We start from the raw sequence: 13,840 nt of genomic DNA on the forward strand, positions 1-13,840 counted from the left end.
TGTCCTGTTCAGCTCAGTTCAACTCTACTGCATTCAGCACAAGATTAATGGAGAAATGATTCGATGCTGAGCGACTCTGACTTCTGGAACATGGAAATGAGCCTTAATAGCTTATATTAATCACTCAAACACATCAGTAATCGTCCAGTTCCTGTAGTGACATCTATAAATGTAAACGACTACAGGGATTCAAAGATATGTGTATAAATAGGCTTGTTTATGTGTGATAAAAGCTAAGTCCTCATAGGCACTTTACCACAGAGAAAGCCATTCCAAAACGTAGACAGCATGATCATGCATTTTGACCACATTCTAAAGCATCATTGCATCTTTTGTAGAGAAAACAATGTTTTGTGAAACAGAAAGGTTCTTCAGATATTAAAGGTTCTTTATGGAACCATTTAGACAAAAAGGTTCTTCTATGGCATTGTTCCTTTTAATTTTTTGAAAAAAAAGCATTTGTACTCATCAAGGATTTATTTATTTGATCAAAAATACAGTAATATTATTACAACTTAAAATAAAATTTTCTGTTTTTAAATATTTAAAAAAGTAATTTATTTCTGTGATCAAAGCTGAATTTTCAGCATCATTACTCCAGTCTTCAGTGTCACATAATCCTTCAGAAATCACTTTCTGGAGTTACTTTGTTTTTGATCAAATAAATGCAGTCTTGGTAGCATGAGACTTACTTTAAAAACATTACAAAATATTAATTATTCCAAACTCGACTGGTAGTATATAAAATCATTTAGTACCAAAATGTAGTCTTATAAAGCTGTATATTTTATCCAATATTTGTGCATGTTTTGGAACCGAGCCACTCTGTTTGACTGTCTTCCTCTCTGTCTCTCTCTCTCTTACAGACCTTGGTCTGGATCAGTTTATGGTGAAACGCTATGATGGAAAGGTAAGCAGCGAGATCTGTGTGCGTGTGCATATGTGGGCGAGTGAGTGGGAACCGAATAGTTACTTTGCTATTGTGCAGCTCGACAGGATGACGCAGGATGGAGACGTTTGTTCTCATTCACTTTTCATAAAAATCTTTCACTCTCTCTCCACAGAAACTCAATCGTGAGCACGCTTTGAGACGTTCACTCTTGTGCGGTCTAAAAAAACTCGTTGCACACTTGAAACATTTTGCATGACAAGTTACACAAACAATCTCATGAGGACCATTTGTTGTCATTTATATCGTCATGTGTGTTTTCTGTAATTAACGAAAGACTGATCTGCCTCCAATCTGCTTTCTGGTTCATTTCGCATCTCTTTGTTCTTGATGTCTTTAGGTTACAATCTATGTCTATCCTTGCCTCAAATACTTGGTCTCTCTGTTTTGTTTTGTCCTCTAATAACAGAATAGCACAGATTTAGTCATTTTGGTCTATACCAATAGCAAGTGTTGGGGAATCCATAGATTTTCAAGCTATACAGTGCAATTATTATTTCAAGTAATTAAATATAAGAGAGCTCTTCAAGCTGCTGGGAAAAAAATAAATTACATTGAAGCTATTTTATATTTTTACATAGTTTATTTAAAAATATATCAGATAATATAATTTCTCATTTGTTATCAGAGCCGTATTTGTAGCAAACATAGATTTAATTTTTTTTTTTTTAAAGACGCAGTCGTCACATTACGAAGGTGCAGCATCCATAGAAATTTCAGGTGCTTAAAGTTTAGTGTGACCATGGCTTTAGTCCACCAATATCACAAGCATGCATAGTCTCCGTTGATGATTTTCACGGGTTGTTTGTGGTTTCAGGACTTTGTCCCATTTTCCTTGTACAGGAAACAGACTCTTGTCTCCACAGTCATTAAGAGGGAGCATTTGTCAAATGACCCGGTCCGAGAGCGGCTGGCACAGTACAGCTGTACCTTTTAACAGGCTGATCTCTGGACTGGGCTGGGTCACTTAATGACTGTTTGTGCTGTTCGCACACACAATTTAACTAGGTGTATTTGTTTGCACATTAGTAGTAATGAATCAGTCTCAGGTCAGTTGATGATAAATCACTCTTCAGTTTCTCAATGAAGTCTAATCACACAAGGTTTTATCTATCCACTCTACATGCAAGATGCATAAAGTTTCAATACGCTCAAGGCCACACAGTTGCTCTGTAACTACGCATGATTTTCTTGATCAGCTCTGTGTTTTTCAGGGGTGCAATGATTTTTAGAGTAAATCTCAGCAACCTGTCAAGAACATGTCCAAGTCATATTTCACTCCAAAATCCAATAAATAAGAAACTATATTTTTTCTTGTAAAAGAAACGTAATTATTGCTATTTAAATGGAATTAGACAAATAATATCTGTTTTAAACCGATTTCACAAACACTCCCCTATTTTCTGTGGGTTGTACAAATACTGTAGAAAGTCCCACCCCTAAGCCAACATCATTGGTTGAGCCTTTGGAGGTTTTAAACATAAAATTTTTACCGTGATAAATGTATCTTCTAAGTACCGGTTAGTTTTCATTAATACAGTACTGTGGCTACTGCTCTCATATGAAAAAGACTGTAAGCTTATATCATCTGAAAGAGATCACATAATTATAGTTGTGTGGTAGTAAAAGTAATTGTGGTAGCTTCTGCATTTTGGTGGAAACCATGGTAAAACCTGCTTTTCGTTCCTCAGTCCTGTATAAATACACAAGGTCTTAGATCTATAGCCTTTGTTTTTGTGTTATTTACTGACAAAATTTCATTTCCACATTGTGTGATATATGCCCTCTTTCCATTTCCCTCTATCTTTTTTGTTCTCATTTTGTTCCCTTGGGTGCTGTTGGCCTTAGGGATGTGGAATATGTCTTGTTATTTCTTCATGTATTTCTGTCAAATCTCATGGCTGGTTTGCTCCATACGGCCTGCTGGATCCATCTCCTTGTCATCTTCTTCTTCCACACTTCCTCGTGTCGCCATGGCCACTAACTCCTGGGTGGAGTAATGAAATTCCAGGAACCTAATTTTTTGCAAGTTAGCGCATGGGTGCACTATGCTAACAAAACACACTTGTGTAATAGTTTTGCTTTCTGCGAGCGTGAGAACACACCAGCACTTTTAACCTTCTTGTTCATCATCTATCAACAGTATTTTGCAGGTCATCACAGCTGGTGCTTTGCAAGTGTGACTTTCACAGCTAAAACGGGTTGTGTGTGTGAGAGAGAGAGAGAGAGAGAGAGAGAGTGTGTGTGCATTCCCTTCAGTCCATTTTAATGCGCACACGCATTTTGCAAACACTATGTATGTTTTCCAATAATATGACAGTGTTGGGGAAGCTACTTTGAAACTAGTTTGTCAAGATGAAAAATTCTGCCATTAATTACTTGCCCTCATGTCGGTCCGAACCCTAAGACCTTCTTTCATCTTCAGAACACAAATTAAGATATTTTTGATGAAATCCGATAACATTACGGTTGAACCGCTGATGTCACATGACCTATTTTAACAATGTCCTTACTACCGTTATGGCCTTAAACGTCCTAGAAAGCTCTTGCATTTCATCAAAAATATCTTAATTTGTGTTTCAAAGCTGAATGATGGTCTTACGGGTTTGGAGCAACGTTTTATTATTTTTTTTTATTTTATTCTTTGGGTGAACTAACCCTTTGAGTACATAATTTTACACAAAATACTATAAAACTATTATAACTGAATCGAAAATGTGATAAACTGTAGCGGTTAAATATATTTGTTTACCTATAAAAAGGTTAAATGTTGCACAGAAGCTTTTGGGAAAACTTTTAGCAGTTTGTAAATGTGCGGTCACAGAAATGTTGGCAAAATTTTGCCGGCAAATCACTCAGATGTCAAGTCACATTCAAACCAAGAGGCTTTCTGTTGGTCACCGCGGCGAATCCACGTGACCAACTTTAACCCATTATGAAATCTGTATGGGGAGATCTTTTGGCCTCGCAAAATTCGCAATGCGTGGATTCCTATTGAAATTAGGGATGCATGATATTATCGGACCAGTATCGGAATCGGCCGATAATGGCTTTAAATATAAATATCGGCTCGATAAGAGGAACACATTAACTCGCATGTGCTCCGGGTGTGCTAGTGATTAGATCACGTCAACAGTGCGATTAGATCACGTCAGCAGTGTGGCTGGATCTTGAAGCAAAGTCTTGCCTGAATGATGATTAGATTCACTGTTTTGGATCGCTGCATTTAAACTGAGAATGCACGTACGCGTTCGGTGTGTAATAGAGTAAACCGTTATAGCACGTGCAGCGGCAGCCTCCCCCAGGTCCTAATGCCCGTTCTGTAAGGAGTTTTAATTCCGTAGGGGGCGCTGTTGGCCTACATCTAATAAAATGAATGCAAAATATGCAAATAATATTTAGACTGTGTTTCTGATTAAATAAAGGAGTAATTGATGCCATAAAATCATGAGTATGTTTTGATTTAAAGGTCAGAAGCTACAGCTTACATGAATAAAAAAATCTTAAACATGAAATTTAAATAATTTTATATATACAGATTTATTCATTAATGTGTGATATGTTATAATTTTTAAACAAATTATGAGCTCTAAAGGTTTTTCACAATTTTTGCAACTCTTTTGCTTTAGACCATTTAGAAATTTTAAAAGTAATAATAAAATGTTAAGGATACCACTGCATCTTTCTGAAAAAAACAAAATGCAGGTATTAATATATAGTTTTAGTTCTTTTCAAATCTTCAATGTACTGTCATTATAAAATAACTTTATTATTGTTTATTTAATTCTAACAAACAAGTTTTTTTTTTTTTTAAATAACCAAAATTAAAAATAATTTGCTTATAATTTCTGCACAGGAGAGACTTAGTGTTGTTTCCAAACAATAGGAAATATATCGGTATCGGCTACCGGCCAAAATGAGTTGAAAAATATCTGCATATCGGATATCGGCAAAATCCAATATCGTGCATCCCGAATTGAAATGACTGGATTTCATCCTCAAAAGTATCCACACCTTAAACTTGACATAAAAAATTTGCAGCTAATTGTTGGGAAAAAAATTTGATTGATAACTACTGTCACACTATTAAGTTAGTAGCATATGGGAATATTAAGAATACATTTCATGATACTGCTTCAGATTCACAATAAAAGATCATTTATATTTAAGGTTGATGTAGTTAACGTGGTTCATTTGCAAGATTCACTCTATCTAGTTCAGTCAGTGAGTGAGCCATTAGACCAATTCAAACCCATACGAGTTCAAGACCAGATTTTTCAGTCTTTTGCATTAAATGGCTCTTGATTCCCAACCTTAGTAGCATCACTACTTGTAGCTGCTTGCTCCCCAACACTGATAATATGTAATTATCTGTATGAACATGTAACTGTATACCTGTGTTCAGTCTCTTTTAACACATGAATTCATTGTTCCTCTAGGCATCAAGATGTCCTGCATTGTTTTTTATTTTAGTTAGTTTTTTCAAGGATATAATTGTTTTGTTGCGTTTGTGGTGACAGTGATTAATTTGAGCTCTTTCGTCTCTTTCTGTGTTCATCTAACCAATAAACCCCGTCATTCTCTCCTCTGCCATCTTTTTACTTCTCCATCCATTCCTATGGATCCCCCTCCCCCTTTCTGTGCCCTCCTCCCTCTCTGCAGGACTTCTGGCAGGTATGGGGCGTGTGCCAAGTGCATGGGACTGCGTGTGCGTGAATGCGTCATTTAGCCTCTGTAGCGGCGTCTACTTAAAATTTCACTAGACTTCTTAATCCTTCTCTCTCTCTCTCCTTCTTCTCCTTGAGTTGCCAGAGAGGAAATCCACATAAGTTCCCAAATGTGGAGCTCTGGCCAAACAATGCATTAAAAGCCTCTACATTTCATTTAAAAATCACTGGATGGGTAATAAAACTCGGCCAGCCTAGGCCAGATGAGCAGAAGAGCTTTAGATCAGCAGAAAATAGATATTCGAATAGTATGACTACAGCAAAGGAGGAGTAAAGTTACTGACAGTGCATTTTCCAGAAGAGCAGAGTGGAGAGGCTGACTGGAGCGAATATCAGGCTGGATCAGATAGCAAATGGCCAGATGGTAGTTGTAGCATCAGGGGTGTTTTCTGTTACATGGAGTTGTATTATGTTTTGCTAAAAATGAATTTTTGTTCAAATGTTTGGAGCATTAATTTGGATAAGAACTCATCTCATAAGAAGTCACTTCTGCTCACAAAGGCTGCATTTATTTAATATATAAATAAATATTTTTACATTTAAATGTACATTTCTTAAATCTTAATGACCCCAAACTTTTGAACTATTGAGTGTATATATCAGTTTTCCTTTGCATTGTATAACCGCTCTTTAAACTATAGTTGTTTTTTAAAAGTTGACTTTCTCTTTAGCAGACAGACAATTTGAATTTGACCCTGATTATGAAATATGTAACAAGGCATAATTCTTGTACATGATCTTTATTTAGCTTGGTGAGAGTAAATATTTGACACGTTTGCACACGCTTGCAGTTGTGTCTCATTTCTATGGCTCTTATGGCACCAAACAGAGTTGTAAAATAAAGAAATGATCTAAAGAAACTGTAAGTGGTGTTACCAGGATGTTGCTATATGTGTGTATTCTGGTTGGTTGCCTTGTGGCCGCTTACTAGCCAAAGTCAAAAGAGCCCATTTCCAAGTCTATGATATTCTGCTCCCTAGATATGGTGTAAAAACCATAAATCAGAATGCTCCTCACAAAGCAACACAATTAGAGATATATCTTACATTTACATTTATTCATTTAGCTGACGCTTTTATCCAAAGCGACTTACAACTGCTATATATGTCAGAGGTCGCACGCCTCTGGAGCAACTAGGGGTTAAGTGTCTTGCTCAGGGACACATTGGTGTCTCACAGTGGATTCGAACCCGGGTCTCTCACACCAAAGGCATGTGTCTTATCCACTGCGCCATCACCACCCCTTTCATTGGGGATCACCACCCCTTTCATTGGGGATCACCACCATCTTTCATTTAAAATCTCGAACCACAAGCATGAGTAATAGTATTTACTTATAGTAGAGTACTTCTAATGACTGTTTCCAAACAGCTTTCTCAGTCCACTCCCGTCTTCTGCCATTGTTAGATCAAACCGGTAGCTCCAGCCCAAACTCACGCCATTGGTTGAGCCAGAAGTTGACATGTCAAACCACCCCAGCAAACAAAACTGTTTGAAACCACAACAGTGTTTACACACAAAGTCAATGACTTACTTAAAGTATCTGCATATTAAATTGCTATTTTAACACCTTTAAAGTTCCCCTATTATGGATTTTTGAAAATGACCTTTCATGCAGTTTGTAACACAGCTCTAAGTGAATGAAAACATCTCGCTAAGTTTTAAATCTGAAAGTGCACCGTGTATAAAGTTATTGTCTCTCAAAAGAAAGAGTCGAGTCTGAATCATTGAAACGAATCGTTTTAAAAACAAATCCCAAGCCGTTTCATGTTAATGTCTACATGAAACATTAACATATTGTCCGCCCACTTTTGGGTCTTTTCGCATTGGTCTGAATGAAAATGCAAATTCATTCTTTGCCACTAGGTGCCGCTTTTGGAAATGTAAAATAGCGGTTTCTCCGGTTACGCTGTACACAAAGCAGCACTGCGCTCACAAACGCTGCTTTATCAGGCATGATGAAATGAAAATGAAATCGACCAATCGGACCAATCACAATCGCAAAGGAGGGGTTTGGAAAAATGAATCGTTTGGGAGTCGTTGAGCAAGCAAGGTAAAAATAAATGCATATTATAAGACAATGAAAGTGTTTTTTTGACCTTGCATGCATGTCAACCTGGTGTTGGGGACACCAAAATATGAGCCTTTCATTACCCATAATAGTGGCACTTTAAGACTGTGTTATTTGGATAGAGGGCGTTATTGACCTTTACTCAATGATTGGGACACACCCAGACACAAATACTGCATGTTCAGACCCATCTAGACAGGAAAACATATATGTGCACACATATTCACTCAGTATGCACCACATCCCAGTTTGTGCAAGACCTTCCCGGGACATCAAGGCAGTGATGAGCACTTTGAATTAATGTGAATTGATCTGGAAGATTCTGCCAGTCCATTCTGCAGACGCCCACCCGTGTTACCCACACGCTCAAGGTCTAAGCGTATGCACATGTGCAGTGGCGTCTGTTATGGAATAGTGTTGAGGGAGGCCAGCTGCTATCTCTCCCTGCTGAATTATTGAGCGTAGAGACTCTTCTTTGTGTGCCGTACAGAGAAAGCAAGAGTGCGTGTTATGGGCATGCATGTGCAAATGCTCATGTTTATGAATAATGCAGCACTGGGTATCAGAGCAGTGAGCCATAGGCCTTAGTCAGAGTAGCGCCATATTTGATTTCATGGATGCGAGGCACTGAGGGATGGAAGTACAGTGTGTTCAATACTGTTTTCTGCCAGTATGCCAGCTGTTCAGCTGGAGAAACTTTTAGTAGACAAAAGCTCCATTTGAAAGTTACATGTGATTGAAAAAATCGTAAATCTTTCACTACCTCGTTTTCATCTATATTAAATTGAATATGGCATCCACCATGTTGGTGTTAGACAACTGTAAAAAAGACAGAGTATTGATGTTCTGCAAGAAAATGCTATTTCAGTCTTTTTACTTTTATATGTTTTGTTTAATGTGTGTTACTTGACGTTTCTGACTCTGCAAACACTCTCAAAGTGTTTATATCTGAATTTCACAACAAAAATAATAAACCGTCCTTGATTTAAAAAATGATTAATATATTGACAGATGAAATGAAACTAGCATGGAGCCTTTAAATATTTCTCATTTAAATAAACAAATAAATATCGTCTTACTAAAGTACCAGTGTAGTTTACATCCCAAGTCATGTCTGGAATGATGGGTCTAATGATCATTATTGTCATTTATCTGAATAGTATCAATTCAGTGGCTAATTTGAATTGTCTCATTTTATTATTATTGAGTACATTTTTATGTGCTTACTGCTTAAGACATAGACAGCCTAGTCACATTGTACCTCTGTTTTTTATTTTTTATAATTTTGAATTTTTTGGGCTTATTTGTGATTACTGGACAAGGATTTAAAAAATAATAATTTCCTAAAGATTGCAGGAGAGGACAATATCAAGTGTTAATTCTTGTAATTAATAGACAAAATTGCTTTATACCCTATAACTGTCAGCAATAATTTGAAAAATGTCTTGAGATTTCAAAATTCGACTCAGTCAGTAAGCGCCCCCCAGAGGTAGACATTTTTATGTCTCACAGGAAAGAGTTACCAAGTGGATCTCACAAAACCTGAAAAGAACATGTCAGAAAAATCTAAAGAAATGTATACTTTTTTTTTTTTTTTTAGATTTAGCATTTCCATGACAATCTCCCTAAATTTTACATATTATGTGTAAGAATTTTTTTGTTATTTGTAAAAAAAAAAAAAAAAAAAAAAAATCGTGTTGTGGTTGTACTTAATAATATTCAGATATATACTGTATTACAGTATAGTATTTCTGCAATACAATTACTGTGAGGATGGTTGCATTTAGGTATAATTTGTGCTTTGTTGTCAAGTGCTTTATTTTTTTGTGTGTTATATCTTTTACTTTTGATTTTGGGATGAAATGTGACCACTATCTGATCTCTGGCAACTCAAAAAGATGAATGTTCCTCCTCTCTGTCATCGCTCTCTCTTTCTTGCTGTCTCTCTGATGGAAGTGGCGGCCTGTGCCTGTGCTTTAGATCTGTGCATGAATGCCTGCAACTGACTGGCTGCAGGACAGGCTGCTAGTGGGATGGGGTAGAGCTGGCGTTATGTAGCGCCCCCTGCCTGCGCTTGATGACACCACAGTTTGCCCTGGATCCAGGAACACATTCTCCCTTCCTTTAATCTCTGCTCACTGGGCCTAAACTGCATGAACACCAAGCACACAGCATGAGTTGACTAACGTTGGGTCAAAGGTTATGTTGTTTTGGACAATCCCTCAAACCCTTGTAGGTACCGCTATGTACTGTGATGCCACCGTGATCGTGTGATGGATGGATGGGTGGGAGGGGGTGGAGCCTGCTATGTGTGGGATTCTTGAGGATGAGACGTTAAACCGAGGTCCTGACTCTCTGGTCATTAAAAATCCCATGACACTCATCGTAAAGAGTAGGGGTGTAACCCCGGTGTCCTGGCAAAATTCCCTCTACTGGCCCTTGTCAGTCGTGGCCTCCCAATAATCCCCATACACTTGATTGGCTCTATCTCTCTCTCCTCTCCACCTGTAGCTGGTGTGTGGTGAGCGCACTGGCGCCGTTGTACTGTGGCTGCCGTCGCATCATCCAAGTGGATGCTGCACACTGGTGGTGGTTGAGGAGAGACCCCCCACATGATTGTAAAGTGCTTTGGGTGTACAGCTATACACAATAAAGCACTATATAAATGCATCATTCATTCATTCATGCTGATAGGGCTGCCACCATGGAAACCATCTGATGCCCTGTGGCTGACCTTTTTTTGACCTTTCGGTTCAGCCTTCAATGGAGAAACTTGGAGAAGTGTGAATCAGACAGGAATACATGTACACTTTACTCTGAAATTGGTTTACATTTGTCACATTTAAAGTTGATAATACACCCCAAAATTAAAATCATTTAACGTCATTACAAACCTATGGAACACAAAAGAAGACATTTTGAAGAATGATCACACTGCTCTTTTCCATATAATGACAGGCTGTGAAGCTCCACAAAGGACAAAGTAGCACAACAAAATCCTCAAAAGTAGTCCATATATATGACTTGTGTGTTATTTTTCTTCACCGTAGCTCTCGGATCTGTGACATTAAAAACATTATGTGGTAACAAGAAAAGCAAGAAAGAGTAAAGTCATTGACGACAAACCTGCTGTGACGAACTTTAAAGGTGCCATAGAATGGAAAGCTGTAATTACCTTGGCATAGTTGAATAATAGGAGTTCTGTACATGGAAATGACATACCGTGAGCCTCAAACACCATTGTTTCCTCCTCCTTATGTAAATCTCGTGAATGCAAAAGACCACTGAAAAATAGGCGAATCAGAACATAACACTGACTGTTACATTACAGTTGGGATCTCAAATAGTTACGCCCCCAACAGTTGCATATACCTGCCCATGTTCTAGGCCAGCCCCCAGCTGAACCATCAGAAGTTCTGCACGTATTGTGAAGAAACAAGCAACAGGGACAACAGCAAAAATGGCAGATCATGGAAATAAATGTTATGTTCCAGGCTGTGCAGGGGGTGTGAAGTGCAGGGATGAGTTGCTGTCTTTATTCATAAAGGCATGGAAAGCAAAAACCGCGAGCCACTAAAGGGACATGGTTAGCTCCTTGCTAGCGGTATCCTGTTACATTACAGTACATAAGATTTCACTTACCACATAAACAGAATAAGGAGAGATGACGGCGAATGAGTTACAGATCCTGAGCACCACTGACAAGCATCTGATCTTGTTAAACGTGTGGTAAGTACTGCCGCTCCATAGTATAAATAAACCACATGCGATCGCGAATCTCGAAAGTGAAAGTAAAAAGCGATAGTGCATTCGAAAGCAGTACAATGCCCCGCGTATAAATAGCGGCTCCCTGATGCCCGCATTTTATTTGCAGTATAATTACCCAATGATATAACTGCGAGGAAGTATTGAAATATCTGTGTTTCCTTCCTGCTGTGTGAGCTACTGAAATGAGTCGCACTGTGAAACAGCCAATCAGAGCAGAGCTCAACATTATTATTCATGACCCTTCCAAATAAGGTAATAACAGACCTTTTCATTCTAGGGACAAATCCTAGGGTTGTAAATGGACATGTAAAACTTTTTGCCCTTACCTAAGCGCCACAGACCTTCTATGTTGATATCAGAGAACAATTGAACATATTGTATCAATGCATTCTATGGCACCTTTAAATGTAACCTCAACCTAAATGTCTTAAAGTTTCTCATACAAAGCTATTGTATGAGTCGTATGGATTAAAAAAAATAAAATAATTAAAAGCAGTCATATGGACTACTTTTGGGATATTTTGTTGTTGTAATTTTTGGAGCTCGACAGCCCCTTTGACTTTTGTGTTCATTGGAATAAAGGTACTGTGGACAGGCTGGTATTTATTATAAGGCTGTTGTTGTTTTTTTGCAAATTTGACTTGATACTGAAGTAATAGTGCAGTTTACATCCTGAATCTGGAATGATGGGTATAAATAATCAATATTCTAATTTGTGTATTTTCAATTCAGTGTATGTATGGGTTTATTTGGCATTTGTAGTGAATGAATGAATTAGTGTAGTGGATGTGGACAGTGTCTTTTTTCTTGCATCACTTGGGTGTATTGTGTCCAAACTGAGCTTTGTGTGGTGCTCTCTTAAGGCCGTATTTTATTTCCTTTTTTCTCAACACACTCTTAAAGATAAAGATATGAATGGCTGTGTTGTTGATTGGCGGTTCCCACTGCTGGCTGCCATCATGTTATTGATGGGTTGCAGAACAGGCCATTACTTCTGAAAATCTGACCACAAATGGGATGTATTACTAATAAAAGGATTATGTAATTCTGGTTTGGCAAGCAATCTGATTTATTTATGATAGAAATTAATATTGTGCGGCAGTTCATAATAAATCATCTCATGAACGTGATGAATGATTGGCAATGTTTGTATCAAACCCATTCAGAATTCAGACCATTTTTGACAATTTTTTTTAAATTATATCCCAATATGTGTCTACTCCTATCATTATGTCTCAGGAGGAGAAGTCATTGTTTACTGTGTTCTTCATTTTTGATTCAACACCAACACTTGTGTTTATCTCCATTGCATTGTATTGCAAAAGATGCAAAGAATGCAAGCTGCTCTCTGAGGGCAATTTATTTGGAGACAAGCAGATATGAGAGATGTATTAGACTATATGTCTGACCAGGAGCATGCTAAAATGCAATTTATAGATCATCAATATGAGTTCATTTCCACACATTTGGACGGACTGCTTTCAAACCAATTGCAAATCATATCAAATTTAGAAAACTTTTACACCGAGCTCTGATGCCAAATGGACTTGAGCCCACACCAAACGCCTGAAAGCAGAAATCCTTGGGAAGCTCACCAGCATCATTTGATCCAAATCCGGACCCATCTCCCAGTTTCCCTCATTTGGAGAAAAGCTGAATTTTATCTTGGGCTTAGTTTTGGTCAGTGCCGTAGCAGCATTGTTTGTGAAGTGTGGGTTCATGCAGATCTGAATCTGGAGTGAGATCTGAGACTTCACAAACACATCCATCTCTTGTTATCTGAGCTCTGGAACTAAAGGAGCAGAAGCACTGATAAATTACTTTAAATTACAATGCCGCAGAACAGCCGACATTACACACACAATACAATGTCTGGGCCTAACACAAAGCAATATGGGATGATGGTGCCATTTCTCAGTTCAGGCAATTGGCAGCATAAAGCTTCCTGTGTTTCGGGAAAACAGCACCTGTGAAGTGTTTCCAAATATCCCACAGAGACACAGAACGATCTTACTTCCATTGCTACCTGCATATAGCAAACTGCTGCACACAGCTCTTGCCAAATATCAGAGGGGGAACAAGAATGAAGCAAGCTGAATATAAGAACCAGAGAGAGAGAAAAAAACATAATAATGGGCCTACATAAACTGTATTTTTAAAATCTAAAAATGCAACAGATTTTTGCCTCTGCAGCAGCTCACAGATTTAGACCCGAGACATCTCAGCCTTTGTCCACTCTAAAGAAATAATGGTTACACTTTATTTTGATAGTCCACTTTAGACATTCTACTAACTATAAGTTACTTTGTAACTACATGTCAACTAC

General features: G+C 37.9%; 1 protein-coding gene across 1 annotated transcript in view; it reads left to right on the forward strand.

The window, feature by feature from the left end:
- LOC306882816 (calcium uptake protein 1, mitochondrial-like) overlaps nucleotides 1-13,840 on the forward strand; it is a 69,130-nt gene that overhangs the window by 34,768 nt on the left and 20,522 nt on the right. The window contains exon 5 of the mRNA XM_079437729.1: nucleotides 867-910. Coding sequence (XP_079293855.1) covers nucleotides 867-910 — 44 coding nt within the window. The remainder of the gene's footprint in view (nucleotides 1-866; nucleotides 911-13,840) is intronic.

Source organism: Barbus barbus (assembly GCF_936440315.1).
Source record: "Barbus barbus genome assembly, chromosome: 16".
Classification (NCBI taxonomy): Eukaryota; Metazoa; Chordata; class Actinopteri; order Cypriniformes; family Cyprinidae; genus Barbus; species Barbus barbus.